At 41.0% G+C, this 16,572-nt stretch overlaps 1 protein-coding gene across 2 annotated transcripts in view; it reads right to left on the bottom strand.

The window, feature by feature from the left end:
* Positions 1–5,392: 5,392 nt before the first annotated feature.
* The window catches only part of STAC (SH3 and cysteine rich domain), a 156,869-nt gene continuing 145,689 nt past the window's right edge, over positions 5,393–16,572 (bottom strand). Inside the window, exons 9-11 of one of the 2 annotated variants that reach the window (XM_056129459.1) lie at positions 16,238–16,289; positions 15,518–15,655; positions 5,393–7,113 (exon numbers count right to left, since the gene is read on the bottom strand). In XM_056129459.1, the coding sequence (XP_055985434.1) occupies positions 7,015–7,113; positions 15,518–15,655; positions 16,238–16,289 (289 nt within the window). In that variant the 3' untranslated portion in view covers positions 5,393–7,014. The remainder of the gene's footprint in view (positions 7,114–15,517; positions 15,656–16,237; positions 16,290–16,572) is intronic. The other variant, XM_056129460.1, reaches the window with a different exon arrangement.

The following is a 16,572-nucleotide window of genomic DNA, read 5'->3' as shown; positions in this document are numbered from 1 at the left end:
CTAATGTCACTTTTCTTGTGGATTTGTGAAGCATTACACGTTTTTGAAAGAACCGGTGTGTTGACGGGAAATAAACAGCAGTTGAACTCTTATGAACGGGAAGTCAGATGCACCTTGGTTGGGAAGGAAGCCCCAGCAAAGTGAAGAACACAGGTGTTGAAAGAAACCAGAGCGTTGTTTCAAAACAAAATACAACTAAACACTGACTTTCCTGAAAAGTAAGATATGGTGCTTTGTTCCATTTCTGCTGTTTGGTCAGGGGTGGTTTTTTTTTTTTTTTAATTTCTCCAAGCATGAACCAACCACAAGAGTCCCTTACTGTTTCTTGACTGTGATCTATTGAAAAAGTGACTTTTCAGAAGTAGTTTGCTTTCTGTGATTTTTATAAAATCGAATTTTTATAAAGTAAAATCAGAAGCACAATTACTGTGAGTTTGTACTCAATGTGAAAGGAAGACACAGGACAGTCTGTTTAACTCATGCCAGTAGTCAGTGAAGAACTGAAACAGAAATTTCAACAGTGTATATTACAAAGATGAACTGAAGATACTGAAAGTAAAATCCCTGTTGTTTGGGTCATGGTACACAAATTGAAAACATAGGAAACAATGTCCATTGGTGACCTGGAGGATGGATATGTGTCCTCTGGGACAGGCAGGAACCAGGACTAGGATCTGATAGGGAATATTCTTTGGAGCTTATGTATTATTTCCAAAGGAGACTTCTCTTTGTGTATGAAGGTGACGATCACGATCACGACCATCCTGTTGTTTGTCGATTGCCTCGAGCAGGCCCCAGTAACATCTCCTTCATCCTAGCCCTGAGATTTGTTAAAAAGTGCCATATTTATGGCTCTTTCAGGGTTAGGAGAATGAGACCCATCATTGTTACTGGTATTTGGCATATTGGGTATGCCATGGGGAGTTTGCCAGACTCTGCCATATGAGCAGGTTACATTCGGTTTCCTGCCAGTTTGTCCAAAGTAAGAATGAGACAGTCTCTGGGTCTTGGCCGTTGATGGGATTACATGGCGCCAGGGGGCCAGTTGGTGGGTGTGACCCCTGCCTAGTGGAATATGGAGGATCTGGGTGGAGGATGCTCAGCCCCCATCTGAGCAGGCTTGGAGATCTCAGCCCCGGGACCCACATGCCTTTGTTCCTCTGCTAGTACCTTCATGCGTGTGGAGAATGGTCTCAACATGGTGGTGGCTGGTTCTGGAGGTCTTCGGCTGCTGGAGCCCTAGTCGGGGTGGGGAGGGAAACTCAACCCGCTCCCCTCCAAGGGGCCCCGGTGAGGACAGCCAGGTGCAGGGGCAGGAGACTCTCCCAAAACAGTAACTGAATATTCTCTGAATAATTCTGGATGCTGAGTGTAATGAAAATAAAGATTCAGCAAAATTTTCCATATATATATACACACACATACATCTATATATGTATATATATATATATATATATATATATATCAATGAAATGATGAGAAAGAGTAGTTCCACTCGTTATATTGCTTGTAATGAGACGGACAAGCAAGCACTAGCTTACAAAGCAGAATGAAGTAGCAAGTGCTCGCAAAATCAATTATAAGCAATCAATTATAATTGGTAAAAGTCAGGAAGGTGATTCCCACCAACAAGCTCCATGGCATTTATAGTTATGCTTTACTAAGGACTATCTATAATAACCTACACTAAGATCTATTTAATTCTTTAAGCAGTTCTTTGAGATGAGCCTAATTTGCTATTAATGGAATGACTGTAAGTTCACACCACACGGCTGCTGAGCATTGAACCTGTTAGGCAGCAGTAAGATGGTTTAGCGGAGGGCTCACATCTGCCTTTGGTCATCACACCTTGACAGAGAAATCTGGGTGGAAGGCCTACACTTCCTCCACCTGCATGCTAACTCAATTGAACACAATTTACTGTCACTTTATGACAGATTTAATCTATTTTCAAATCACGCATAATATGAGAATTAAAGATCATGAAACTCAAACAATTCCCATTGTTTTCCTACTTGGAATTCTTTCCCCTACTTGCCTAAGTGGGCTGGAGTGATAGCACAGCGGGTAGGGCATTTGCCTTGCATGCAGCCAACATGGCCGACCTGAGTTCGATTCCTCTAACCCTCTCGGAGTGCCTGGCAAGCTACTGAGAGTATCTGGCCCGCACAGCAAAGCCTGGCAAGCTCCCCCTGGCGTGTTTGATATGCCAAACACAGTAACAAGTCTCACAATGTTACTGGGCCCGCTGGAGCAAATCGATGAACAACGGGAGGACAGTGACAGTGACAGTGACTTGCCTAAGTGACCCTAACCCTGGGAACCTCACAGCTCAAGCCAGCATTCTGCATGACGGGTGTGGGCGCGCAGAGGCTGCTGGGAAATTTGGAGTAGGAAGGTAACAGGATTGAAGTGGTGTTCTACGAAGGGGGTTCCAGTTAGATGATGGCTCTGAAGAGCCACCACCAAAAAAGGCTTTGCCATGGAGGAGAAGCTGTGAACACGGAGTGCTAGGAGGCTGCTGCCAAGCAGGCTGGTTGGCTGTGTTGCCCTGGGTCCTGCCGTTGCCCTATATGGCTTCAGTCTGAGCCACTCTGCCACCCTCATTTCTGATCCACTTACTCTCTGTTTTCTCACACAGCCTTCCCTTCTGCTCCAGCACTCCCCACCCCTGTTCTGTTTCCACCGCCACCCCCACACGGAATACTGTTTTCATCCACATTTCATGATGTTCCTAAAGTTCTTCTTGTTTTTTTTTTTTCACCTACCCAAATCACCCTAGGCATGTGCTAATCTCCTTCCTTCCCACAAACCTTTCTTGATCACACATGGCTTTTCCGCAGACTTTTGCAGTCATCAGCCACTGTCTTGAAATATAACCATGAAGTGTATATGAAAGCAATTGGAGCAGGGGTGAAACTGATCAGAAGCGTCTCTCCATGGCTCTTGGCTCCTCTTGGCCTCATTCTTGCTAACTCCTATCATGCAAAGGTCATGGAGACAAAACCCACAGTTCCTTTCTGGGAGAAGGAGAAATAGGGAGGAGGAAAATTATCTTTGCCATTGATCTCCCGAGAATATGAAATTTGCCAGACACAAGAGAAGTGTCATTTCCCTAAGGAGGCTGCATTATTTCTGTAGCGATAGAGTTGTAGTCCCAGGGGCTGGTGATGATGGAATCCATGAAAGAAGAAAGAGTTAAAGAGAGGTGTGAGAAGAAAAGTCCCATGGGAGATGTCTAGCAGAGCGTAGGCAATGAGAATTTTCTTTCTGAGTGAAAAGCAAGTAAGGAATTGCTATAAAGCAATGAATGGAACCACCGTATATTTCATTGCTTAAATATTTATTAGGCCCCAATATAAATTCAGCTGTTTTTGTTTGCATCCTAATGAGGACACAGTAGCATCACCATCCTCGGGGTCAATAGGCCCTTGGATGCCAATCAAGGAATTGTTTCTCACTTTTTAATCCTCAGAAGCTCTTATACTCCCTCAGGAGAGGAAATAACAGCTTCCAACACTGGTGGCAGACTACTAACATGTTTTGAGAATTTTCCTTTTCCTTTTGGCTAATTTTTACTTGATTTTTTTGGGTTTTCTTTGTTTCTGATCTGTCTGTAAGCTTTTATTATCCTTGAAAATATTGTTGAGACATACCTAGGGAAGTTCAGTTAGATTTCTGATGCCGTCTCTCCTCTTCCAAAGTCTGACTCTATGGATTTCTTTACTGGTATTGTAAAAAATGATAACAAATTTGGCGACTTCAATAATACAAATATATTATCTTAGAGTTGTGGCAGTAGAGGTGTTCAGTGAACTTTATTATATGATGGTTCAAAGACTTTCTTCTAGGATGGTGTCTAGCTTGCAGCCTCTATTCTGAACTAATGTCCTTAAGGTCACAAGCCTCATCCTTCCCCACAGCCTGGAAGTCAGGTAAGCATACAAGTTTGTGTGTGTGTGTGTGTGTGTGTGTGTGTATGTGTGTGTGTGTGTGTGTTTTATTGTTTTTTGGGTCATGCTAGGGGTTGCTCAGGACTTGTTCCTGGCTTTGTGCTCAGGGATCAGTCCTGGCACGAGGTATCAGAGATCTAATAACTTTTAATTTTATCCCACCAATGTCCATTGAGCATTTATAAATATTATTCACAACCTAGAGTATAAATAAAATGTCAACTAATTTGTCAAAGAAGAAACTGTATGGAACACATTTTCTGAGCACAAAGAAGTAGTTTCAATCATACATACAGTAGCAAAAAAATTTTAAAAAAATAAAAGGAAAGTATAAAAACTGTAATTTTAGAGTAATTGGAAAGAAATGAAAACAGGAAAACTTTAATACAGTCAAAGCTTAACTCAGAGGAAAAGTCTTAACTTTAGATTTTTTTTTTACCTCAGTCATGAATGAAGTAAACAAACAAAGCACACAGGTTCAAGAAAATGGTCTAAAGGAGTTTGAATCAGGAAAATTATTTTTGCATAGAAAGAGAAAGATCTGTCAAATAACCTGAGATCGTAAGTGGAGCAAATCCAACACTGACCCACCATTTTGCTTGGAAATAGCAATGTGTCTTTTTGGAACTTCAGTACATCCTAGTTTCTGTGAAGAGATAGATGATGCTCAGTAGATAATTAAGCTTGATGCCAAAATAAATTTTAAAAATTATACTTTTTCATTTTTAAAGAGGAACTACAAAATAAATGGCCGTTATCCAAAATTTCAAGGTAGGCTTATAAGTTTTTATTACTCACAGAAAGATCAAAGACTATATAAAATTTTTATTTGGAGGTTAGGAGAAAAAATTGTTCTGAGGGTCAAAAACAGCAGGTGTTGTGCAAAACACGTAACAGTGAGGTGTCTGAGTAAAACCTAAGAGATTGTTATAGGATGGCAGTAAATTAGGTATAATTTTCTGTCCGAGTTTTTGGTAAGAGTTTTATTTTGCAATAAATCTGCAGAGCACACCTGCTCACTCAGTTTCCTGGGGATGCTATTTTGGGCAATGTTGAAGTTTCTTGTGTTACCAGATTTATACCAGCCTACGCCCTGCTGGCCAGCATTTGCTAAAACCTTCAGAGTTTGATAAAACGCCTCCTGAGATCTTCACCCTTGGGGACACAGATTCTACTTATTCTATAACCTTCTAGTCCAGGGTAAATTATCTTTCAGGATCCTAGAGAGATGGAGGAAGAGAGAGGTGAATGAAAAATGGTAGGGCCAGAATATAATGAGGCAGGGTCACTGGAGGACATTGGGGTGGTTGGTCTTAGACTTTAGATTTGATTTCAAATTTTAATGCAGGTTAATTTGCATATAATGTGACACTCTTGTGCCAAAAATCTTCCGTGGATACTTCACAGGAAGACACACACACTCACTGTTGTGCTTTTATTCAGACACTGGGTTGTCTTTATTGAATGGAATATTGAGTTAGAGACAATGTACATTGTACTCTGGCATTCCATTGATTCATTGTACAGACTGGCAGTCATATTGTTCTGACTCTCAAATAATCCATCTTGACTCTGTACATTAGTTGGGCATGTTTTATCAGAGAAGGAGGAACTTCTGGATGCTGGCTTTAAGATGACAGTAAGGCATCCCAGCTACTGTGAATACCCCCCCTCCCCTCCTTAGCCATCCTCTCTCAGCTCCCAGCTTCATGCTAAGTGGTCACAAATGAAAGAAATGGAGATGAATGATGCTTTAGTTATGGGAATAATGCTTACATGCACAGGATGCATCCACTTAAGTCTTTTAAAAACCAATTGTTCTAATGATTTTATTGCTTTGTAACAAAACAAACCGAACTGACATTGATTCTAAGGTTATTGTGGATTGAAGTTCAACCTATTAATGGTGACTAGGATGCAAGTTTAAGTGCTAGGAGAAGTCTTGAGGAGGAAGGCATCACAGTATATTGCATTCTTGTAAACATTAGTACAAGTACAGAGTAACAGAGATTCCCCTAGAGGATGCTAAGTTGGCCCCAAGTTCCTCTGCTTTCAGAGGGATGAAGCAATAAGGATTATTCTTCCAATTGACAGCTGCTTGGGTGTAATAGACTGCCCTAAAGAACAGATTCATATTACATTTCTCTTAAGATGCTGTTATTGATCTCGTCCATGTTCCTGGTTCCTTGCCAGGTGGGCTTAACCTTGTATTCCAGGGGGGTGCAAGAGAAAATGCTGCCCCTAGTACAAAGGATATGAAATGAACATGGTCCCCTTTGGGGACTTTCTGCCCCTTTCTCTTCCCTGGTCCCTCCTTAGGGAAGGGACTACATGACAGAAAGCTCTGAATTATCTTCACTCTGCCCTATCTAACTCCAATTTTCCCTTTGTATCTATGCCTTAGTCCTCAGTTGGCACTAGAGGTGCAGAAGGGCCTTTGTCTGTCAACAATCTTTGGGCAGGACAAGTCTTTGTTTCCAGAGTTACACCCACAAAGTCCTTCTCTCTAATACAAACCATATGGGTCTGAGTAGGAGGATTGAAGGGACCTCCTTTAGAGGTTGAGGGCTTGATAGGAGAACTGGCCTTTGGGAGCTGAGCAGATGGCCTTCTGAGCTGTGCAGAGAGACTGGGCAGGGTTTCCAATGCGATGATGCTGATGGAGTGGGAACAAAGGTCTGGAACCAGAATCCTACTTGGTGGCATGGATCTGAACCTCCCATGGGGGCCACACTGCAAACAGCAGCACTGTCCAGCGGGTTAGCATACAACATGTGGGTAAGAAAGGAGTGGAGTCTTGGAGGGATTTGGGGGGGTGGTCCTGTTGCCTCCGCCAGATACAGCACTTGGCTCTGTGGGGACTCAGCCTTATCCCCACCTGGGGCAGCCTGCTGAGTCATGAGCTTTCTGTTCCATGGCTCTTCCTGGACAATCTTAGATCCTGAGTCTTGTCAGGCCATTCCCTGGGTGGCTGGGTTGGTGTGGCAGCGCCTGGTGGACACCATGAGAGGAGGCACCTCAGCAGACAGAGTGTGCCCACTGCTAAGGGCAGGACCAGCAGTCATACATTTTCTAAGACCTCCAGGGGAACCAGGCCTCTCTTCTTCCCGCTGAGGACTCTGATGAAGCCATCTTGCTCTTCCTCCGAAGTCACGCAGATCTGCACGGCAAGAAAGAAACCATGAGACAAGTGTACCGAGAGCAGAGCTTGAGTCAGAGGACCAACAGGCAGGGTGAATGGGAGCCCTCTCAGGGTGGGAAGTTGGGAATCTGCAGGGAGGAAAAAGTTTTGCTGAAACATTAGGCAGAGTTTGGGATTGACAGGAGGCCCAGAAATAAACACTTTCTGAGATTTGGTCTTAAAAAGGGTAAATGGCATTCATCATATCTTCTCTTCCCAAAGAGTCACTATGTCGACAGATGGGGATAATGCTTATAACAGAGAGTAGTCTGTAGCATGAGATGAGTCCTTAAGACAACATATTAAAGATGCTTGCAAGTGTAAACAGATCCTACCAGAAAGCCAAATGGAACTCTCAAGCAAGCAGATGCCCATGCCTCCCCTATTCCAGAGTGGGTTCCATGCTGAATGGTGGAAGGGGTGGGTCTGGCTAGAGTGAAATGATAAGAGGCACTTTCAGAGAGTTGCTGGTATGTGGTGACCCAGTCTATGGGTAAGAAAGTCCTCCTTGAATAGTGACAATAAGGAGAAGAGAAGGGTATTGTGGGAGGAAGAGGCAAGAAAACAAGATGGAAGCAGAAAATTTGTAAGAAATGCAAGTCCAGCTGCACCCTGCTATGTCTCTCAGCTGACTAAGCTCACAGACAAAATGAGGCCACCGTTCATCACCAAAATAATCACTAGATAATAATACTAGTACTGATAATAATAGCAACAATAATACCTGTTATATAATGTTATTAAATCAGAATAGGGTCAACTTGATCAATTCAGTTGGAATTACCTAAATTATGGTTTGATAGAGGTGAATAAAACCCCCAAATCAGGCCTCTGCACCATGAAAAAGGGCAAAATGATTGGTAGTATCAGTCAAAGCCTGGTGTTAAGAAATTTTAAGAAGGAAGGAAAAAAGATGTATTTAAAGAATTTCTCCTCATTCTCTCTTCTCTCTCCTGTTCGCTCCATCCTTTCTCTCCCTTTTTTCCTTTCTCTCTCTTTTTTCCTTCTCTTTTCTTCCCTCTTCCTCTCTTCTCTTCTTCCCTCCACTTCTTACAACTCTCCTCTCCCCTCCTCTCTCTTCTCTTCTTACTTCCCTTCTTTTCATCTTTCCCTTCCTCTCCCCTGCCTTCTCCTCTTACTCTCCTTTCCTTCCCTTCCCTTTCTCTTCTCTTTCCCTTTCCTCTCTCCTCTCCTGCATGACTCCTCCCCTTCTCTCCATTTCTCCTCCTCTTTCTCTACTATCTTCTAGTCCCTCCCTTCTTCTCTTGTGACTTTCTACCTCCAATCTCTGCTTTTTTCTTTCTCTATTTCTATTCTTTTATCCCGTCCCTTCCTCCCTTTCCTTTCTAGTTAGGTCACTTTTGATGGCTGAGCAATTTTTACCTTCAGTACTGCTAAATCTTGACCAGTTTACCTGAGGGTGGAATATGTGTACATATCATTCATGAAATAAATACAAATTACAGTATCTTGAACCTTGTAGGAAATGCAGATTAATATGAAATCTTATTCATCTATTAGATAACAAACATTAGAAGATAGTGTTCAGTTTGGGCTGGACTAGAACATAGATCAACTGACTATATCTTTTTAGAGCAGTTAGTGTGAAAAATCCTGGGAAAATATATTATTTTCTTTCCTAAGGTCTATTGTAAAATTAATCAGAGTTGAACTGGATAGGTAGTATTTGGGGTAAGGAGCTTGCCTTGCATGAGGAAGAATGTGTATCTAACTCCAGTTCAATTCCTGGCACCACATATAATCCCCTGAGCACCATTAGGGGTCACTCTTGAGCACAGAGCCAGGAATAGCTACTAAGAACCACAGGAGGTGGACCAAAACTCCTCCCAAAATAATCAGAATTATGGAGAAACAGTTAAACTTGAAGATGTTCACTAAAGTTATCAAATAATAAAGGGTAGATATTCTGGTCATCCAGCAATAGGGTGTCAATGAAAATAGTTCTATAGGGATGAGAGGCCCATGAATAAATTAATAACACTTTTTCTTGGGGCCAGAGTGATAGGAAGGGCATTTGCCTTGCATGTGACTGACAGGGACTGGATCCCAAGCATCTCAGACGGTCCCCCAAGCATCACCAGGAATGATATCTGAGCACAGAGCCAGGAGTAACCCCTAAGCACTGCAGGGTGTTGTTCAAACACCAAAAAATCAACCCTCCACTAAGCCCAAACCCCAAACCAAATAAAACCCACTTTTTCTGGTGCTTAAAGTTGATTTAGCATAATTTTTTTTTAAATTTCAAAAATGAAGAAAACATAGTCTTGTGTTGATGTTGTCTTCATAACAAAAGGAAAATCTAATTCTATTTGGAAACAAAAGCTCTGTGGAAAAACTAATAGGATAATTGTGAGACCAAACAATCCCAGAGGCAGAAATGTTATTTAATCAAAAAGATGCATTGCATTTATTTTCAAAATCAAATTTCTTCTATTTCCCTGCTAATGACCATTAGTCTCTTTGGATTGTTAGAGTCATAAATACCCTGCTGATGTCTGCTAGGTAATTCTAGGTGGTATTGGTCACTGCAGATGAATTTCACACTTAGGCTTTGCTTTGATTGATGAAGCAGAATGGGAATGAAGAAGAAGGAGAATAATCTTGCCATACATCCACAATGGTCAGGTATGGGTCTAGAGGTTTTGCACAGGCTCCACACTTCATCTTCGTTTCCCCATTCAGGAGAAACTACTCTGCTGCTTTCATAGATGAATATGTTGACCTTCAAACAGGACTAAGCCAAACCACACAGATCACTCTCCCACAACTGTAGATAATTAGACCTGTGCTCTAGTTACTAAGTTAAATTTCCCTTAAAACAAGCATGATTTGGAAATTTACACATAAGATAATTTAGGACACTAAATTGGGAAAAAAGTCTCAATAATAGATTTTAAAATGGAAATTAAAAAATTAAAACGCAAATTTTTCCCAAGGGGTTGACATTTTTCAAAATGTGATTGCCATGTTGATGACAAGATTTGAAAGCAGAGAATGTGTAGGGGTAAAGAGACCTCTGTGACTTTTTCTCTTGACTCATATGTAATGGAACTAAAAATGTCATAAGTTGTTACAGAACAACTCTAGGACTTAAAAGTGGGTGAATGTAATGAAAGTCATCTGTTGTCAGCTGTGATTGTAACACCTGGAGAGTTTGGCAGGTGACTAATTCCTTGTCTTAATTCTGAAAGGTTCTGCTTCAGCTGTTCTGGGGTGAAGCATTTTGAACAAAATCCAAAGTGGTTCTCATTCAGGTGATCTATAAACCACACCCTGAGTATGCCAGGTTGGGATTGGAGAGATGGCTCGAAGAGCTGGAGTGCATGCTTTGCATACGGGGACCTGGCTTCAATCTCTGGATACACAAGGTTCGTACCCTGAGCACTTCATGGAGCAGCCTCCTGAGCACCATGAGGTGTGGCCCCAACCCTCATCTCCTTCCAAACAAACAAACAAACAAACAAGCGAACAAAAAAATCCAACAGGCCAGACAAATTCAAGAGTTATCACACACTCTTAAAAAAAAACTGTAGCAGATACTTTTGGTTCCAGGGCAGGCTGAAATGCTATGTTTTATCCAAACGTGTTGTATTAAAGACACTCCATGGCTTGCCTCATGTGCACACCGACCCCCACACACTGTCACTTCAAACATGAGAGTGAAGAATGCCAGTGTGAATCCCATCCCGAGGAAAGTCATTATTTTGGGATTAAGCCTAGGAATTATCCCAATTGCTAGAAATCACTGAGCAGATGTTCTGCTTCAGGAAATTGATCAACTTGAGCACATCTTAATTTTCCTTCTGGTTCTACTGATTTGTATGTGAATAACATCAAAAATAGTGTTTCATCTCAAATGGGGAAACACACAATTATTCTGAGAAAAAAAAACACCAAATGTGCTCGCAGAACTACTTAAGACAGTGTCCCAAATGGTGAACATTTTCCCCAAATTTGGTTCATTCAAAAACATTTTTTTAACATTCTAAATATTTGGGACAGGAAGGGTGAAGTGGGGTAAATCTAGAGAAGTTTGAAATATTGGTATGGAATTCAACTGGTAAAGCCTTTCACTGTGATATGTGTATGGCACTAGAAACAGAGTGCGTGAGCAGGATGACTCTATTGCCTGGCATGAATTGGTAGGATGGCTGAATGAGAAATGTTTGTTTTCAAAGGTCCCTATTATTAAATGATTCTTTCCTTCCTGAAACCTGTCTTCTCTTGGATCCTAACTGTCACTGCCACTGTCCTCCCGTTGTTCATGGATTTGCTCGAGCAGGCCCATTAACATTGTGAGACTTGTTATTGTGTTTGGCATATTGAATACGTCACAGGTAGCTTGCCAGGCTTTGCCATGCGGGTGAGATACTCTTGGCAGCTTGCCAGGCTCTCCGAGAGGGGTGGGGGAATCGAACTCGAGTCATCCATGTTGGCTGCGTGCAAGGCAAACGCTCTACCCACTGTACTATCTCTCCAGCCCTGGATCCTAACTAGGTCAATTATTTTGCACAGGTCCGAGCTTTGCTTTACTCTTCAGAGTTTTGCTCGATATTGTGGAGGTAGAGTGGTGTGTACTATGTGCCAGGAGTACTGATTTCCCCAAGGTACAGTTGTTAAGGACATTTTTTTTCAGATGCCAGCACTTTGTATAATCAGATGATGATGACTTTTGCAGTCTCTGGAGAGCGTACAGGAAAGCAATGTGTAGGCAAATACTGGCTCCAAGGAGAACAAGCAACTTGTGTAGGAAATGAAGGAGCAGGAGATCTTAGGTACATTATGTCTGCACAGGTAATGGTTCTTGATCTCTTTAAACATGTATCTTGTAGTCAAGGGACCAAGTAAAATAGAAGTTGTGTGCTTTTCATTTTCCAAGATCTTAAACAGTGAAATCAAGTTATTTAGGTTGTGTGGTTTTCAAAGTACCACCTGTCTTTTTTTTTCTTTTTGGGTCACACCTGACGGTGTTCAGGGGTTACTCCTGGTTCTACACTCAGAAATTACTACTCCTTCTGGTGCTCAGGGAACCATATAAGATGCCGGGGATTGAACCTCAGTTGGTCATGTGCAAGGCAAATGCTTTACCTGTTGTGCTATCACTCCAGCCCCAGTAAAGTCTGTCTTAGTGTGGTACACCTTGTAAGCAATTTTTGTAAGTGGGAAGAATGACAGTTTCAAGTAAAACTGAAAAACAATAGAACCTTGTGACCCAAATTCCTAAGGATATTAGGGATTTTAATAATCCAAAATTATTAGAAGGCATATACTTCTGGGGGCACTTGCTTTTATATAAGCAGAAGCTACTGTAATTAAACATAGAAGGGATGTGGTACTGAAGTGTTTGTGTGTGTGTGTGTGTACACATACCAACACATAAACATGTGCAGCATTGAACCCCAGAAAAATTATAGCAACAGTGTGCACTTTTATATCATTAGACAGAAAAGACTAAATATTTTCAATTTTCTTTTTAAACTTAGCTTCAAACATTTTACACTCTGAAGGTGACTTAAATGGAAAAGAAAAAAGCCCTTAAGCAAATCTAATCTTTTCTTTTTTCCTTGATGCTTATGTGACTTTTTCATTACCAGAATACAATTAATATTTAATTTATATTTCTTCTCTCTCCTAGGTTTATTTTGACTTCTCCACAGAGAAAAGATCTGACTTGGCCACATGAGCCAGGGAGTAATTGTCACTGCTATGGTTTTTTATTCTGTATTTCTCTGGGATGGGGATTAGGCCATCTTACTACAAGGCCTGATTTTCATATTCTTTTCTAGTCCACAGCCCTCCTGCAGGCCTCTATGGTTGCCAGCAGGACTCTGAGATCAACTCTGTGGTGGTGGTGATAGTGGGGTATGGAGGAGGTCTTTCAGGCCCCATAGACCATGCCTGGCTCATTATATTTCTAGTAACAAATATGAAGCACCAAGTCATTTTTATTTTTCCCTTTGTGCCTGAGTTTGGGAGAAGTGAGTAGGATATGGGTCTGAATTCCAGTATCCATTGATAATATTCCTCCGCCCCTCTCAGAGAGCCCAGCAAGCTACTGAGAGTATCTCGCCTGCACAGCAGAGCCTGGCAAGCTACCCGTGACGTACTCAATATGCTAAACACAGTAACAACAAGTCTCATGATGGAGATGTTACTGGGCCCGCTCGAGCAAATCGATGAACAACGGGAGGACCGTGACCGTACCATAAAAACTTCCAGAAGGTATTACTGACTTCACTTCATTGTCATGAAACTTGTCCTTATTTTAATCATTATGAATACTAGAGAGATGATTATAATTTTTACTTTTCAGTAACTTTCTACAATTTGAAAAAATTATATTTTTCCCTTGAGTATATTATGAAAACTGGAATACATTTATGAATTTTAACAAGGTTATGGATCTAAAACACAGGATACCAAATCAAATCACTATCCAAAATGAGTAGGCTAATATACTCTAGCATTTATGTAGATGCAAATTTCACTGACCTCATCACTGACGTTTGCTAAAATATATATGGAAAATGGCAGAATTATTGCTTGATAATTTTCACAAACTTTTATTTTCTTGAATATTACAGAAGGAGGATTTAGTATGTTTTAGAAATCTATTCCTCTTTACTATAATTTTCTTTAGATTTTTAATCTAGATATTTTTCTGAATTGTCATAAAAAGGGCAAAACATTATTATTTGAAGCTGTACTTATTAGCTTGAAAATGGTTAAGTCATTTGGAGCCACATGTGACACATAAAATGGCTAATGAAGTTTGGGAAAACAATTTTAAAAAATGACATTCCACATATAATTATAAATCAATAACTGCTATTCTTACGGGACTTAGAAGCTATCTTTGAAAACAATTCCAAAAATATGTGTTTAATATGTGTTTTGGGTATTTCTATTGAGCAAGATCAGTATTAAGATGAATATATGTTCCATTTTGTGTGTTTTTTTAATGCAGTAAATGTCATTATCATCCAGATGCATTGATTATTTTTCAGAAAATTATTATAGCAAGAATGCAGAGAGAAAAAAGTTTTTGACTTCCCAGACTTGGAATTGATGTTCATTTGAGATGATATTAGGAGAGGATGATTTCTAATGTCTAATTTTTAAAATCATACCCGAGTAAATGTGGAAGTCTGAACACACTTTACTATTAGACAGGATATGTATTCTAGGGCATGACAGGATAGAAGTTGTAGTCAGAGAACATGGGGCAGAGGGAAACCTGTTTTCAGGTGAAGGAGACAGAGAGGCAGAGCAGGACAAAGACCTGGGGCTGTGCATGTCTTGTCTCTTTGTCACAGTCAAATCCCAGGAGTGACATGTGAGAGTATGAAGGAAGATGTTTGAGGACATACGGATGCATGACATTTTCACATCCCTTTTCAGGAAGCTGACAGCACCACAGTAAATTCTACATGAAGCAAGAAGGACACTGGATTAGATAAAGGAAATCACCCAGGTTGTGCCTGAGTGCCCTGTTGTCTGTGTTTTGAATGTTTTATATGATGTGAAAGTCATGGATTTCAGTGAAAGAGCTGCTTCAAGGATATAGACCAAACATGATTGCCTCTCAATGCCTCTTTTGCAGACCACAACACCCAAAAGGAGAGAGAGAACAAAAGGGAATGCCCTGCCACAGAGGCAGGGTGGGGTGGGGGGATGGGGGGTGGGAGGGATACTGGGTCCCGTGGTGGTGGAAAAAGGGCACTGGTGGAGGGATGGGTACTTGATCATTGTATAACTGAAATCCAAGCACAAAAATTTGTAAGTCTACAATTTTTTGTACCTCATGGGGTTTAACTAATAAAAAATTAAAAAAAAAAGATAACTCAGAGGGGTCTTTGTGTTAGAGAAAAATGCAATAAACAGTGGAATGTTGTGGCAGATAAAACGTTCCCTAGAAACCATGAAAAATTAGTCTCCATTGGTAGAGAACAGCACAGAGTCTAAACTGGAATAGTGACCTGTACCAGAGACCAGTGGTCTTCAAGGAAATATATGAGAACCAGATACTACCCCGATGTCATGGTGGTCTGCACATTTGACACACTGGTGGTGCTGTTATTATTTTTTTTTCCATCTGCTTATGTTGGAGATGGGGGGCACACCCAGCAGTGCTCAGGAGCTACTTCTGGATCAGTAATCTGGGTTGCTCCTGGTGGTGCTCGGGGATGCATTTGGTACCAAAGATTGAACACAGGCCTCCTGCATGTAAAGCATGCTCTCAGCCTTTTGAATTGAGTCTCAGCCCATCTTTCTGGACCCCATATTGGAGCAGTTTAAGTATCCAACAGACTCTTAACTGTGTTTGAATTATTCTTGATTTGTGTTTGTGAGCTTTACTCACCTGATTCTCTTTCAGTGTTATCTGTCCCTGTTCTTTACACCCTATGAAGGTTCTAATACATCTAAAAATCTTCTCATTGTCTTGTACTCTCTGGACAAAGTTGGCTGGAAAAAACCCAATCCTATCTTGGATTTTCCCCTGAAAGGAAAAAGAAGTACACATTCATAATTGTAGTATTTATTGTTATTTTAGTCACCAATTTGTTTTTGCCTTTTAAAGGTAAAGGCCCTCCCGTTGATCGTCGATTTGCTTGAGCGGGCCCAGTAACGTCTCCATTGGAGACTTTGTTGTTACTGTGTCTGGCATATCGAATACTCTCGGTAGCTTGCCGGGCTCTCCGAGAGGGGCGGAGGAATCGAACTCGGGTCGGCCATGTTGGCCGCTTGTAAGGCGAACGCCCTACCCGCTGTGCTATCGCTCCAGCCCTGCCTTTTAAAACATTTTTAAAATTTTGAATTAATTTTTAAAAAATTCAGGATCTGTGATTTACAATAGTTATTGGTGGTTTCCCATGCATATAATTCTAGTACCACACTTACCACCAGTACCAAATGATTTGTTTTAAAAAGAGAGACAGGGGCTGAGGAGATAGTGCAGTGGGTAGGAAGATTGCCTTGTAAGCAGTCAACCTAGGTTCAACACCCAGCACCCTGGATGGTTCCCTGAAAAGAAAAAAGGAAAAAGAAAAGAAAAGAAAACAAAAGGAAGAGAAACACTTACTTTCCACCAGTCTTCATTGGAATCTTCTAGAAGAGTAATCATGTCTCCTGGCCTAAAATGAAGAATGAATAAATTGGGTAAAAAAATAGATAAGAAAAAACTAAAAAAAAATGTAATTTTAAAGCTTGAAGTAATAGTTTTTTTTTACAAAGCTTTTATGTTTGTGTTTCAGTCATATAATGATCAAACACCCATCTCTCCACCAGTGCACATTCTCCACCATAAGTGTCCCCAGCATACCCCACCCCTTCTCAACCCTTCCCATGCTATGTAGGTAGACAATTTTCCCCATTCTCTCTCTTTTGGGCATTATGGTTTGCAGTACAGATACTGAG

Source organism: Sorex fumeus, unplaced genomic scaffold (genome assembly GCF_029834395.1).
Source record: "Sorex fumeus unplaced genomic scaffold, SorFum_2.1 ptg000072l, whole genome shotgun sequence".
NCBI lineage: Eukaryota > Metazoa > Chordata > Mammalia > Eulipotyphla > Soricidae > Sorex > Sorex fumeus.
Note: the sequence above shows the minus strand (reverse complement) of the source record. Positions and strands in the feature narration are given on the sequence as shown.